A 16,567-nucleotide genomic window follows, 5' to 3' on the forward strand; every position below is an offset into this window, starting at 1 on the left:
ATGCTGTACTTTCTGTGTCTGTGGACTTCAGACAGTTGTGCCGACATGAACTTGAAATTGTTCTGTTTGTGTTACTAATGCAAAGTGACTGGAGGAAAGAAGTAAATAGATGGTTTTAGAACCAATAAAGGAGTGTGTGGTGTAAAATAAATATCAACAGGACAATTTAAAGCAAATGCAAGGAGTAAAGAGGCACATTAGGCCATAGTGGAAGAAGAAAACTTTTTGTTCCCATCTGTATCTGAACTGAACAGGATGAAACATTTAGAAGCTTTTGTTTGTTTGTGAGGCTCCTTCTGCTCCTTGAATCACAACAGTGTTTTACAGTTGATTTTCTTTGATAAAACTATGAAGATTAGATGTTTACTTTGATTAGTATTTAAACATTTGGCTCACTTCTGAATTATAATCAGCTTGATCACTTTCACTGTGCGTATGGTTAGTTGACATGGCAATTTCAACAGAAATTTACTAAACTTTTTGAAACTAAAATTAAAAAATTAAATCTTGGTGTTGATGTAGAAAGTCCACATTGAATATGTTCTGTTCAAATACTCATCTTGTTTTTTGTCTTGCCGCATGGAGGCACCCATGGCAGGACGCTCACAGGAGATAATAAAATATCGCCACGTGCTTGTCTGTTTGCGTCTTTGTGTGTCTGTGTGTGTGTTTTTTACACACATATCCCTCATTTCTGCCTCTCCAGTCAGTTGTTAACTAGGTGCATGTGTGAGGATGTGTAAAATTGACTGGAATGCTGTGCCCTGCCAAACCCCCCAGCCCGATACCCCCCTGGAGATAAGTGAGATAGAACAGGGGATGTCTCGCAGATCACTGCCCCAAGACTGGCACACCCGTCTCCATCTTTTTCCCTTACCTTCTCCTCATTCATGGGATTTTCCTCCTACAGTATATGTCCTACCATTTGCATTACCTGCATAAAGTTTGTTATTTGAAAATGGGCTTAAATTTATACAACAATTTAATTTAAATAATCAACACCAAATATTTTGCAGTGGACCCCTGGTAAAAAAAAAAAAAAAAAAAAAAAAATAGATATATATAATATATATATATATATATATATATATATATATAGTATATATATATATATATATATATATATTTTTTTTATATATATTTATTTGTAATATATATATATATATATATATATATATATATATATACATTATTTGTCATACAAATCATTTCACTGGGTTCAGAAATATTATTATTAAATTCTAAATATTAAATAATACAGTTTCTTAATAATGTTTAAATATGTTTAATTCCACTCTCCATTTGCACTCTTGTTTTTTGTAATCTGCCCACCTGAATATTAATTACATAAAGAATATTTTTATTTATTTGTTTATCACAAATAATATGCAACATTTCTGTCTTCTGTATTTTCAACCATCTAGCCTCTTTCTTTCTTTTTCTTTCTTTTTTTTCTTTCTTTTCTTTCTTTCTTTCTTTTGCTTTCTTTCTTTTTTTCTCTTTCTTCTTTCCTCTTCCTTCTTCCTCCTTCTTTTGCCCTTTTTTTCTTTTGTTCTTTCTTTTTTTTCACAAATAATATGCAATGTTTCTGTCTTATTTTATTCTTTCTTTCTCTTTCTTTCTTTCTTTTTCACAAATAATATGCAATGTTTCTGTCTTATTTTATGTATTTTCAACCATCCAGTTTTCATTAAAAATAAATGGTCACACTTTATTTTAAGGTTTTTGCTGCTTATTAATATTTAGTTAAGTTTAGGTATTGGGTGGGATTATGGATATAGAATATAGTCATGTAGAATAAATGCTTTATAAGTACTAATAAACAGCAAGTATGTTATTAATAGTGCATGCTAATTAGGAACTAGTTAATAGTATGAATTGTTCCCTATACTAAAGTTCTAACAAATAAATAAATACCTTTAAGTTTGATAATTTAAAAAATAAGGTGAATCAAACTCTTAAAGTACCAGAAAATACCAGAAATATGTTCTTATTTAAATATATGATATGTGATTGAGATTTAAACTGCACAGTGTTTGTAGTTATCGCAGATTAGCATGATTTGGTTGAATAACTGCAACAAGCTGATTATTTGTCTACAGTCAAAGGTTCTTGTATTTGAATCATGGGGTAAAGTAGTGGAAACGCAGTGAACTTTACTCTTCTGTAAACCCTGTAGTTTAAACATCCTCTGATCCAGTTTACCTCAGTGGGTGGAGATGTTGTTTGTGATGTGTTTAGTGTAATAAAATGAGATATTTTAGTGAGTGTTCAATGAGTTCATTGTGTTCTATGGTAAATATTTGTTTGCACCTCATCTCAAGTGACTTATGTCTCTCTTTAGCACACATTAAAATGCAAAGGAAAGCTTACATGTATAGCTTTAACATTTATTTAGAAGCAAACAGCAGCCAACCCAAACACATAAGTGACTCTGAAATCTCTCTGATGCTGGGAGTACAGGACACACATTCTGCCATGAGTCTCTCTCACTCAGTTCTTTGAAATATGACTGGCACACTCTGTTTCGCCTACAAGCTTTGATAGTCTACAGAGTACAGATATGGCTCGTTCCCTCTATCTATTTTTTTCTCTTGTTTTATTGTCCACCAGGTGGAAAATTGTTAATAATGTAGCAGCAGCTCACCTCATTCGGTATCATACAGTACTGTCAAAGTATGTACTCTGCTTTTATTTAACTTCTTGACCAATAATTAAGTATGTTCTGTATGTATGTCTGTGACCTATGACATCAGCTGTATCATTGTTGTTCAGCATTTCCATGCCTCATGGGAAAGTAAAGTTTTGGCAGAAGCAGTACATGATCTGGGTATTTTCATTCTTTTAAGAATACTTTAGATTTCGACTTAATAGTAATTTAATTCACTGTGTTTTTTGCATACTATTTAGTAGGGAAACAGGCATATTCAGACCTAGGATTCTTTTTGCAACCACCACTAATGAAATATGGAAAACCCCTTAGTTTTCTGCACAGGAGGCTTTCATTCAGTTTTCCCCATTTCCAAAAATCATTTCCTCTGTCAAATTAAATATAGCGCTGAATTAAACTCTGAAGGAGCAAACATTAAGAATGAACTTTCTAATGAAACATGGCGAAACTTTAAATTATTTTAAACATTTTTTCTCAGTTTTTCTGAATTGAGAAAGGGATCGAATTGATTACTCTCCTTTCATTCCCCCTTTTTAGTATGTAGCTCTCAGTCTTGTGAAATGTGCTAACAGTGCTGGATGATATAGTACACAGGCCATGATTAATATTATAGCATTAAAGCTGTGCGGATGTGTGATCATACCCACACTTCCTCTTCACTCAGTGGAAGCAAGTCATTTGAGGAGTTTTTCCCTTACACACACACAGCACACACATGCTTTCTTCATGTACCCACGCACACATACACACACACATATGTACGCACTTCCTCCACAGTCTGAGGCTGAACAATCATCACTGTGAGGGATGTCCTGATGAGAAAGGATATTAACACATCTCTTGGCCAAACGTTTAGTCTGCACGAGATCAGGATCAGTCTCTCTGAATAGCTGCCAAGGTCATCAAGGTCAAGCAGCTTGTATTTGCTCATGAATTTGCTTAGACTTTTGAGCAGGGATATGTGTGTGAAAGTCCTCTGTGATGTTCAGACTGCTGAGTGTGGAGCAGTTTTATTTAACTAACTAAAAGTAGCAATGCTACTTATTTAACTTCCATGTTTAGCATCATGACAGTAGCTCTGCTGATAAAAAACAAAAACAAAACAAAACAGTAGTTTCTTTCAAATGCAGGACTGAAAATTCTGATTTATTTTAAAAAGTGGTATCTTTGAAAAAGTTTTTATTTTAATTTGTTTTTAAATCAGCATCTTTGTTGTATAAGTGTATATACATATATATATATGTGTATGTGTATTATATATATATATGTGTGTATATATATTTAATATGTATATATAGATATATATATATATATATATGTGTATGTATATATATATGTGTATGTATATATATATATGTATATGTATAATATGTATATATGTATATGTATAATATGTATATATGTATAGGTATATGTATATATATATATATATATATATATATATATATATGTATATGTATAATGTATATATATATATATGTATATGTATATATGTATATGTATATGTATATGTATCTGTAATATGTATATATATGGATATATATGTATATATATATATATATATGTATATGTATATATATATATATATGTATATGTATATATATATATATATATGTATATATATATATATATATATACACACTCACACTGAAGCAAGTGCCCCCTCAGATTTTTGAGTTAAATGGATTTTAAATGCGGCTTCAAAAATAAATAAATTAATTAATTGCTGAATGATATATTTTATATTTTATACAATCACACCAGCGTGATTAGAACATGCATCAGCTGCTAAATTCAAAACTGCGTCTGCTGGCTGGCGCTGTGCCAGAAACAGACACGTTTTTACAGCGCTGCACATTGTAACCAATCACACACGATTCTGTTGAGCTTATGAATGCAATGACCAAATTAGTGGCATTCAGATGAGTCATCGCTGAAACACTGCTGTTTAGTTCACTTGCTCACTGACTGAATTCTGCTCTCTGACGAAATCTCTCAGCAGAAACAACAAAGTGCAGATGTGCATACAATGTAATTAGGATATTCATTTCATAGTGTAAACAGCTTCATTGATTATAATGAGAGTTTTTGAGAGTGCTTGAAAATGTTCTTTGATAATGTGAATGTTCTTTCCTTTCTTTCTGTACAATGAAAGTGTTATAATTTACATTAAATACAAAGTCAGTCATATAAAAAAAATATGGCATGACACCCAAATGTGGTACTTAAGTAAAAAAACGGGTTTTTATGCGTAGTTAATACATTACACTATTAGGCGACTTTGCCCATCGCCCGTTATAGATCAAATAAATGCAAAATGCATTTACTCACACATATTTGAGAATCGAGATATTTCATGATATGGTTAACATGTTTGGGAATATTTTGAATAATAAGAAAAAAAATAAATAAAACATAAGCCTATATAATTTACACAGTGCTATTGTGGATGCTGTGTGTCATATGACAAGCCCCATCCCCTCGAAACCCCCATATATATATTTATATATATATATATGTATATATATATATATATATATATATATATATATATAATATATTATATATATATATATATATATATATATATATATATATATATGATACAGTTTGTGTGTTTAATGTAAAATATAAATTGTTTCATATTAAAATGCAAAAAAGATATCAGTAATGTGTATCCAACAGCTAATGTTTTCATAAACTGGGAGCACATAGTATGAGATATTCACAAACGAAACGACACAAATCATTTCAGCACACAGAATCTAAACGTGAAAACAATGACATCATTGCACACCATTAAACTGTTAGTAGGAGTGTACATCCAGTAAATGTGAACGGGAACAGATGTAATCCTCATGATCTGGTTGCTGTTTCTGTGTTTGTATGAGCGCTGGCCTTTGAGGTTGCGGCAGTGTGTGTGTGTGTTTAATTTTGATACACTTCGTGTTTAGTAAACCCGCAGAGGCTGATGTGTTATGCAAATGTTTACTAAGTTATGTTTGCACTACCTGATTTATTACAGTTTTGTAACATGCTACTCTACATGTTTGTCTCTGTTGTTGTCTCCGCAGCCAGCGGTATGTACATGGGAAGCCAAGAAATGAGACTGGTTGTAGAAAGAGACAACGCGACTGTACCAAAACACCAAAACAACATAATAATCACACAAAATACAAACAAAAAATATCATATATTTAAATACAATTCAAAATTAGCCTTTGTTTGGAATAACAAACAATTCTACTAATATTTTGAAGATATCTTTTAATGGGAACTGTGTTCTTCACGTAGGAAGAAACAATATTGGAAATGTTGTTGACAGTATAGAAATAAGTGTCAAAATTTATCAATTGACTTTAAACAAACTCCAAACAGTCTTGAACTGATTTGTGTCTAATACAAGAACATCTGTACCCTTCAGTGCATTACATGCGATGTTGCATTAGACTATCACTAGCTATGTTTCCATCCAGAAATGTGAATTTAACTTGTGCGCAAAACCGGAATATCACATAAAACATTTGCGAATAAAGCACTGTTTCGATCCAACGAGACAAAGAGAACAAAATCGTCACTTCCTGGTAAACTGGCACTAAATATCACTAAGAAACTAGGAGAAGCCATTGAGTATGATAATTTTCATATATGATGAATTACTTGTGTGTCAGAGAGAGCAGACGAAACGCAATCATTGCTTTCGGAGGTGGATGCCTGCTGTTTGGAAACGCAGTCGTGCAAGACAGTAATTATACAGAAATACTTTGATTAAATGGCCAGTAATACTTTTTTTTATACTATTTTGTCTAAATAAATACAATCAAAAGACTAAAAACAGTCATTTCAAATGCTACAAGTGAATTTAGGCATCATAATGTACACTATGAAAATGCATATTTTTTTTGCTAAAGATCACATTTATTATTGTTTTTAAAAATTATCTTAAAGTGAGCGCTGCATTACTGCAACAGTAATCTAAATGTAAAATAGTGGAATGCACAATTAAATATGGAAAATTGACTGTTATTGATTTAAAAAAAAAAAAACTCTAATAATTGCTGATAATCAAATGCTTCAGATATGTGGTGCCTCCCTGAAATGATTGATGTAATTGTTAAAAAATTCTGTTTTCAAATAGAGTTTTTTTTTCATATTTTTGGCCATTTTTCTTAGATTGTGGCCAAAATGTTGACGCATAACTAGAAGATGACTGAAATAAATTCAACAAATCACAGAAGTAACTTGCCAACAGCGTTGTTCCCCATGCATGGGTATTTGTTTTTACTGAAACAATGAGATGACGCAGCTTTCCTTAATTTCCTACATATTAACGGCACTGATCAAAGTGATTTGGGAAGCCTCTAAACATGTTAGACGCAGATGAAGCCCACGCTGACTCACCCTCACAGAGCTGATAACCAATCAAACAATATCAGATCTCAAAGCACGTTCCTCCAACCCACCCTTCCGTTTTCTCAACGGATGCATGGGCGGAAGAACCATATGTACCTTTCAATACCATGGTGTGATGCAAAGCAGAGACTGCGTACATATGCAGGGGGAGGAGGACGGAGCTGCTGATGGTCTATATCTGTCATCAGTTAAATAGGTGATATCTTCACTGCTATTAAGAGTCGCATACTCGAGACCTGCGTCTAATGTTACACTTAGCAAATTCCTTGTCAAAGCTTCAGAAAATCCCTTGAGCCTGGAAACTGGTCGAATTTTTCCCGGTCTGATCTCTGCATCCCACCCATAATTCGAGGGAGGAAGGAAGCTCTTCCATTTCTTTGACAACCATTGTCTGTATGGGTGTTAGAGTATGTGGCGTTCTTTGGTATCGGCTTCACAGTCCATCTTGCTTGCCAATAGCAATGCTAGAATAATTTTCTTCCGAAAAAGCTGAAGGTGAAGACAGGAGGTCATATGTTTAAACCCCTCTCAGCCTTAAACCACATGCATCTGACTCCTCTATTAGATTTATGGGCTGTGGTGAAATCGATCAGGCCGACAGATGTAGAACCCATCACGATTAACTGGTACACTCGGCAAAAGCCAAACATTATGCAGTTTGTCATAGAAATCATGCAAAGCAGTTGACAAGAAAATTTGATCTTTCTATTGCGTATGGCTCTCGAGGTCTCACCAATAAATAGCCTATAGAAATCTGCACGGGTGGTTTTTCCTTTCGCATTGATGTTATTGGCACCGTTCGGCCGAGGTTACGGCAAGGAAAAACCCTTCAAGTGTCCACACTGGTGTCCGAGGGGACGTGGTGGACGTAGTGGATTTAATGTCAATCTTTCTTAAATTTTTGTTTTATTGAAACACAATCTTGATTGTTTTCCCATTTGGATCCTTTGTGAAGTTCTCAGTATGCCTCGCCTTTGTTAAAAACTTTCTATATGATTTATTAAGTTATTCTGCTTTAGAGATTTATGGCACATGATGAATTTTATCTGCCAAAGATGTGACTCATTATATCTTGACTAGAGCTGTCAATTTATTGCCTTAATTAGTACAAATAATAATATGTGACCCTGGACCAGGTCATATGTAGCACAGATATATTTGTAGCAATAGCCAAAAATACATTGTATGGGTCAAAATTAACGATTTTTCTTTTATGCCAAAAATAATAAGGATATTAAGTAAAGATCATGTTCCATGAAGATATTTTGTAAATTTCCTACCGTAAATATATTAAAACTAATATGCATTGCTAAGGACTTCATTTGGACAACTTTAAAGGCAAATTTCTCAATATTTAGATTTTTTTGCACCCTCAAATTCCAGATTTTCAAATAGTTGTATCTCAGCCAAATAAACCATACATCAATGGAAAGCTTATTTATTCAGCTTTGGGATGATGTATAAATCTCAATTTTGAAAAATTTAACCTTACGACTGTGGTGCGGGGTCACATATAAAAACGCTCAAGTCCCCTGATTTTTTTAAATTGTATTTTTGGGGCTTTTCTCAACAAATATTGATTTATGCAATTATTTGTCATTAGTGAAAAATGTAATTCATTACGATAAATGTTTTAATTGACATCCATAGTTTAAACTTTTTTTCACAAAGAAAAAAAAGTTTTAGAGCTTCAAATTATGACGTCATTCATAATTTGATACTTCTAGTTACTTTTGACATCTTGAGGTGTGCAGCATACTGCAGACTGCAGTGGTGGTCTAAGTTCCTATGTAAATCAATTGGGAGGGCTGCTACTTTTGTTATTCTAACATCACAGATTGTGCCTTTAAAATGAAAGATGAGGTTTTTATCAAGCAGTGACATACAGGTACTAGCTCTCCCTTAAGTGGCTGTCAGAAAAAGAGAAAAGCCTTTCGATGTATTTATTGTTTTAGTTCTGCTCTTGTTATGATACATGGTCATAGTGGTGAATCCCACATACAGTATGAGAACAAACTTAAATCATGTTAATGTCTTAATCGGCTCTGCTGATTTTGTTTTCTTCTGTCAGCTTATTTTTTACTATGGAGCCACGGATCACTGGTGCCCTGTGCAGTATTACCATGATATCAGAAAAGACTTCCCTGAAGGGGACATTCGTCTGTGTGAGAGGGGCATCCGGCATGCGTTTGTCCTGGATGCAGCGGAGGAAATGGCTAACATGACGGCAGAGTGGATCTTTGATGATTGAGGACGCTCTGCCAGATTAACATTTTATTCCTCTTTAACCTCTACCCTCTGTGTGTGTTTTTTAATGTGACCAATATTTAAAGATTTATTACCTATTTCCATGGCAAAGCATCAAGCTTGTCACAAAACATTTCACAAAGGGGCTGTATGAATGATGAATTGGTGCCATTTTATTTTTCAAATATTCATGATATTAAAATATCTGGTATTTTGATTCTCAAATATGTGCAAGTAAACGTATTTTGTCCCTCAACTATGTGTTATTGCTTTAGTCTCTACTTTCTGTCAAGTGGACATTGTAATTGTCTGTTTGTGATGTTTATGGCAATGATTTCTAAACACACAAATGTGCAGTGGGGTGTGGAGCAGGACACATGTCAATTATTTATTTATTTTAGGGGATCATGGTCATTTTTGAAACTTGATTTAACCAGACAGCTCACATAAGAAGAAAATTCTTGTATATGACGACCTGGCATGAAGATATTGATCTCTTATTGGGAAATGTATTTTTTATAATTTAAATGATTTTATATTATTATTCAATTACATCAGAAGGTTAAAAAACAATACATATTACAAACTACACAGACTGCAAAATATTAAAATTGCACTCTGTTCATAGAATGTCACATTGTTAAAAAAAAAAACATTTGCAGTTGAATCAATAAAAGCTGGTTAAGAGACGTCCAATTGTTTGCTAATTATTTTTTGCAAATTTCAAATGTAACATTTGTACTTCTAAGTATTTCTATATTAATTTAATACAGGTCATTTACAAATTACATTGTTGATTGTTTTGTATAAAATATTTTAAATCTTTAGCATGTAAAGAGGTTTTGCTTAATATTTATTTCCCATTGTATATCACTCTTGTATGATTCTTGTAGGTTTTTCAGTGAATTGTTTTACACATAGAACATGTTACATGTGATTTGATTTCTGTCTGAAGCAAAATTGTATTATTATGGCAGGAAATGCCTGTACTAGAACGGGTCAAATACGGTCCTGTCAGCAATGACCTGGGACCTTGTAGAACCACAAAATTATGAATTTTAATACAGCTCGGGCTAACCCTCATTTAAGGCTGGAAAATTATGCATATTTGAGCTTTCTCCATATGAATGGACCTCAACTTTAGCCCTGGATCATTTTTATTTCCCAGACAGCATCAGCAGGACTTTGGAATAGTGTTTTACCTGTAAAGCTGCTATTCTCTTAGTTTGAGATCTATTTGGAATCTTTAGGAATCAACTTGGCTCCTGACACTTCCCAAGAGTTTGCTTTATGGTGAATGGAGGAGCCAAAGCGGGGCCCCTTTTAAGAAAAGCCGACTGTAGGTTTGTTCTCTGCTTGCATGGCTTCCTGGGGGTTACCAAGTGAAATATTTTGACAGTTTACCTCAACAGCCCAGGGACCAGTAATATTATTCAGTCCTCTAACCACCTCAGTCAATGTATTGAAACATCAAAACTCTCATATTTTACTCTGATGCTCAAATTGACTTGATATGGTATTCCTGACCTTAAAGGAACAGTTCACACAGAAATTAATATTCTGTCATCATTTACTCACCGTTTCAAACCTGTATGACTTCCTTTTTATTTGGGACACATACAAGAACTTTGACTGTCAAGCTCTAAAATGACAAAAAAAGCACCATAAACGTGTCATAAAATGGTCCGTATGAATCTAAAGCCTTAGATCAAAATGTAGATCATTATTTTAAAACAAAAGGCGTGAGATTCACCACTTTTCCCCACTGCATTCCTGAGAGAAGAACTATTCATTCTTTTGAGTGAGATCTTTTCAACAAATCGTTTGAAAGATTTGTTTACAAATCAAATCCTCGGGTTCTCAAGTTCAACTCATTGTCTCAACCTTGTTGAAACGATTAACAGCCCATTGATATGAGTCAATAACAACATTTCAGTATGCTTTGAAAGATTTAGAATGTAGTGCATGAGTCACTTGGACCACTTTTGTGATACTTTTAGGGTCTGTTTCAGAGATGCATTTTTGCATTTAAAAATAGGGTCCAACTGCAGAGGCCCAGCGTCAGTTACTGGAAACGAAGGCAGGATTTCGAAGTGAGGTGCAATTCGATGTCAAAGACATAAGTCTAGCACATGTTAAAAATAATTACAGATATTTTCTGCACTGTTAACAATGTTTTTTCAAATTATTTCTCCGCAACATAAACAATGTCTTTTTATAAGGCGTTGTACATGATTATTGGTGTTTTATAAGAAACTTCATTCAGTGTATCACTTTCCATTTCTTTGTAATTATTCATGAAATTTTCTAGCGGTTTCTGAGTGAAAATGGTTTCATCAACAGTTTTTTCAGTGTGTGAACCGGCCCTTATTGTGCTTTTTTTGCCATTTTGGAGCTTAACAGCACAAGTACTTTAAGTATATGTCAAAACACTTGTCTAATTCACTTGAGTGACATCAAATTTCATTTATGGGTGAGCCATTTATTTAGAAATGGGGACACCACACAGATCCTCAACAAGAATCGCCACATGGCCCTTCCACACCAACTTGTTCAGTTGATTTGAAATCTGTCTTCTTCAGTACCAGGACGTCCTGTAGGTGGACCGCTCCGGCAGTGATTGGCACATCCAAGCGGCTCAGCAAACAGAGAATAAATATTTCCAGCTGATCCGTTTCCTCTTCTCTCTGAGAGTCGGGACTCTCCGTGTAAGCCCAGGTCTCTTTAATCTTCTGTTCCAGGCTTCTCAAAAAGAATGACAAAGCCCCTTAATTTGCTTATCCTTGATTTAAACCAGGAGGCAGGGCTAGTTCATAGAAGGAAATGGAGTAATCCTGCCCGGGTGGATTGAATTGTGGCAAAGCAAACAAGCTTTACTGTTTTATGTCTCCAGAGTGGTTTGGGTTCTCTTGTGGTGATGAAGAATCATTCCAGAGATATTCTGGTATTTTCCTGCCAAATATCATCTGCAATAGATCGGTTTCTTTTCCCCTGGTTTTTGTTATGTTTTGTTTTGACATGGCAATAGTTACTCTTTGTTCCCCTCTCTCTCAATTTTGTACCAACTTAACATCATCTGATACGCTCTGATCCGGGGATAAAATTGAAATAGATCTTTTCTACTATATGTAAGCCTACTGTATTTGGTGTTGTTGTAAGATTTGTCTTCCAAATAAGTATTTTCTTATTTTCAGCAACAATACTGTGGCCATTTCCTATGCATATATATAATTCAGGTCCCACATTCTCCTACAATGACACAAACTGTGAGTGTAGGAAAAGCAAACAGTGCATCCCATCCCACGAGCCTGTTCTCACGGGAGTATTGAAAATGTTTTTCAGATTGTGTAACTTAAAGAGAGCCAGAATTGTCCCCCACGGTGGCCCATCATTGCTATTGATTCGATTTAAGGGAATTAGTTTAGTTTAAATGCAGTATTTACATTAACATCAGAGTGTAATAGTGAAATCATATGGTTAAAGAAGAAGAGAAGTGAAATACAATGAGAAGAAATGTATGAAAATCTTAATGGGAAAAACACACTAAAAGACAAGCCGGCCAACGCTGAGTTTGATGAAATGACCTGCCTTTGCATTCAGCTAATATTAAAGTGCTGATAACCTTGTGCATGAATGCTTCAGTTACTACTTTACGAGTCTTTAATATTTTGTGGGCGCTAGTTTCATAATTAAGTTCGATGTAATGCTGCATATTGCATATCGTACATTCAGAAGGGACGCATGAAACAGGTGTGAAAAATTTGGCAAGCTGATTCGCAGTTCTGGAAAAGCTTTGTAAAATGGTAAATGCCCAAAACCTTTGGAAAGAACATGGATTTCATTATACAGTTGTAGTTTAAGTGCAAACTAGAATGTATCCTATTAGAAAACTGTTATGAATGCATGTGATCCTTCAGTTTCCGCCATTGTATTTATAATTAACCTGTTTGATATATACAGTTATGATGTGCTCTTGCACTGGACATTTCAGTACTTGTTGAAATTATAGACTTTTAAACTTAAGGATTACTTTGTTTTAAAATATTTCAATAGAAATCATCTAAAATATTTGAGAAAATATGTAAAAATGGATAAATGACCAATATATTGCAGAAACGTGGTCACTTATTTGCTTACCAAAAATAGGTTTTGAATTTGGAATATTTATTGTGTCATTCATATATAAATATAAATATATATATATATATATATATATATATATATATATATATATATAGATATATATATAATATAAATACCCACATACAATTGTATTTTTATTATTATCTTTAAAAATAGCATTTATACCCACATTCAAATGTTAAGGCTTGATTTCTAAATTAAAGATTCAGGTCAGTAGTACTACAGTATCAGACTGTATTTGTCCCAAATGCCAAGAAAACATTTGGATGACAGCCTCATCATTTCCTCCATCTCAAAATGTCTATCAACTTTTTGACCTGAATGAGAATTTATATGACCAAAGTGGCTCTCAGGAAAAGACATCTGGACAGATGTCAAAGTCTGGACACTACAGTGCTGTTTTTGGTCTCAGTTGTGACTGTGACATGATTCAATAAAAAGAAACAAGCGTGTTTAAAAAGATCCTTCCTCTCTTAAAGAAAAACTGCATCCCCTCTTGTCATGGAGTCCAGGCAGTTGTTCAAATATTTGGGGGTCAGCGCTCATTTAAAACCATCGGAGAAATGGACTTGGTTAGGGGCCACCTATTTTCTGTCCCTAATAACTGTTTGATATAGTGTATTATTGCAGTATCTGTAGACTCAGCAAAGGAAATATTAGTGACCTTGATTCAGATTAGTTACGCTATCCATCAAAAACAGATTAGCAGAAAGCATTTGAATAAGTTATCTCTGTTACTCCTTTTTAAATATTGGAGGTATTGTAATAAAAGTGACTGATGATCCATCTCCTCCAGTTGCTCTTACATCATAAACTTCTCTGGACATTTGCTCAATGGCAGGGCACAAAGTCATTAATTTTTTTTAAAAAACCTCCATGCCGACCCTCGGCTCACATTAGTGTTTCCTGGAGTTCAGCACAGCTCCCCTACCAGCGCCGGACAATACCATATCCCCCTCTTCACCCGGTGCTGTATGGAATTTACAATCACCTGGAAACTTCCTGAATACTTGCTGGCAAAAAAATGAGACAAAATACAAACCCAATAATGATTCCGGAACCGTGGGTGAGTCAGACAGTCACCGAGGGTTCACTTTCATGTGGATGTCTGGGAAAGAAGATTTGCTGCGGGAGTGTTTTTTTTCTTTCCATCAATACACTTTTCTTTTTTTATATATATATAAAATCATCTGCACAACAAATGACAGTGAAGAAGTAAGAAAAGATGCTAAATGTGTTTACAATTTGTTTTTAAATTTCAATTTGTTTTTATATATTTATTTCATACATATACCAATAAACAATACATCCAAAAAAAAAGAAAAGAAAGCAATATATCGCAGATAATTTACATTTGAATTATGTACACTTCCTTATCTAACAGTATACATACACAGTGCATTTACAATAAAAAGTCAATAACAAAAAAAGACATTCTCCCTATTTTTTGTAGTATAAAATGATCATTTTTGTAGCCAGATAAATACACTAAATGCATTAAATTAAGAAAAGCGCTTTGGCATGTGTACAATAATTTACACTTATATTTTAACCCTTTGTTCTAATAAAACAAATCAGTCACGGCTTTATGGTTCCCTCTATATTTTTTTAAGCAACATATATTTTACCAGCTTAAGTACAGTAAAGTAAAACAGATGTCGGTGAAGGTAAGTTAACATTGCTTAGCACTGATCAGCATGTATATTCGAGGGGTGCCAAACCCCTTAACTGAACCATGACAATCCTGCAGGCTTTGCATTCATTTCTCTGAGAGCACTTGGCATAGTAAATTGAAACTCCTTCTCTTCTAAATGTCTCCTGAGGCTTTTCACTTTAGTCAAATAGCGAGGCACAACTGAGGTAACCCATGCAGCGCTTAAGCTGATAACCTCCAGACCTCTAAACAACAGATGCGGCAACGGCACTTTTGTGCCTCTTTATCTCCTTGAACCAAAGATGGCGTCCCCTAATGTTATTCTTTTCCAGCTAGGTGTGGTATCATGATTGTGTCAATACTGAAATAAAGGCTGCTTATAAAAAGAATCAGATTGTTTGGAGAAACTGCCTTGAGAGGAATTAGATTAAGGAGCAAGCACATACGATTGGAATTGTTGGGCCAAATGAAATCAATTTGTTTGAAATAGATGTTGAAGATCTCATTTTTGCTTTATCTTTCCAAACAGTCCAGTTCAGTCCTGCAGAACAAGGTTTTGCCTCAGAACAAAAACAGCTCTGCACAATTTGAATGGGAAATCGAGAAATACCGTGAGAGATGCAACTGTTTTCAACATAATTTTAAAGGGTGAATTGAATTTACTTCTGCAAAAGTACTCACAATCAAAACAACAAGCTTATAAACTAACGGTCACGACAGTAATGTACCGTAAAACTACACAGGAAGTTTTCTTCAGATTTCGTGCCATTATATTGTTCTGAACTGCACAGATGCTCTGGCTAATTCTTCTGTGGTCTGTTGATTTAGGAATGTAACTTTCATACTGCCACCGTGGACAATTTGGGTGATTATCATTCCCATACAATGAGACCAACATTGATTGAGGGGAATTACCATGGAGAAACGTCAAAAAAAAGAAAAACAATTGCTGTTATGAATTAAAAATCTGCTTTGTATTTCTTCATAGAGGAAACAGTTGATGTTATATAAACAGTAAGCAGGCAAATATTTCTGCTCTGACACTGAGATTAATGAATGCTAGAAGCTTGTTTTCATTTTGTTCTTGTGACTTGATGTCATTCAGAAGAAGTTCTATCTAAAACTTTCACATAAACTAACATGAATTTAAGGAGATAATCCACCCCAACTTTCTTTCTTCTGTGGAATATAAAAAAAAATTGAGATTTTTATTTATTTTATTTTTTTGTCCATACAATGGAAGTCTATGGATAGTTTGAACATTCTTCAAAACATCATCTTTCATGTTCAACTGAAAATAAATCATACAGGTTTGGAATGACATGAGGGTAAATAAATGATGAACCCTTTAAAGCATTTAAATTGGGTATAAATTAGGTTCCTTTTTTGTTTTTGTTATATCATGGGACAAGGCATCTTTTTACCTTGTGGCTGTCATT

The 16,567-nt window shown here is 34.0% G+C and overlaps 1 protein-coding gene across 1 annotated transcript in view; it reads left to right on the forward strand.

The window, feature by feature from the left end:
• The window catches only part of ldah (lipid droplet associated hydrolase), a 38,269-nt gene extending 28,245 nt beyond the window's left edge, over positions 1–10,024 (forward strand). Inside the window, exons 6-7 of the mRNA XM_042742487.1 lie at positions 5,746–5,820; positions 9,148–10,024. Coding sequence (XP_042598421.1) covers positions 5,746–5,820; positions 9,148–9,335 — 263 coding nt within the window. The 3' untranslated portion in view covers positions 9,336–10,024. The remainder of the gene's footprint in view (positions 1–5,745; positions 5,821–9,147) is intronic.
• The last annotated feature ends 6,543 nt before the right edge of the window (positions 10,025–16,567 follow it).

The sequence above is a fragment of the Cyprinus carpio genome, chromosome B17, assembly GCF_018340385.1.
Source record: "Cyprinus carpio isolate SPL01 chromosome B17, ASM1834038v1, whole genome shotgun sequence".
Taxonomy (NCBI): domain Eukaryota; kingdom Metazoa; phylum Chordata; class Actinopteri; order Cypriniformes; family Cyprinidae; genus Cyprinus; species Cyprinus carpio.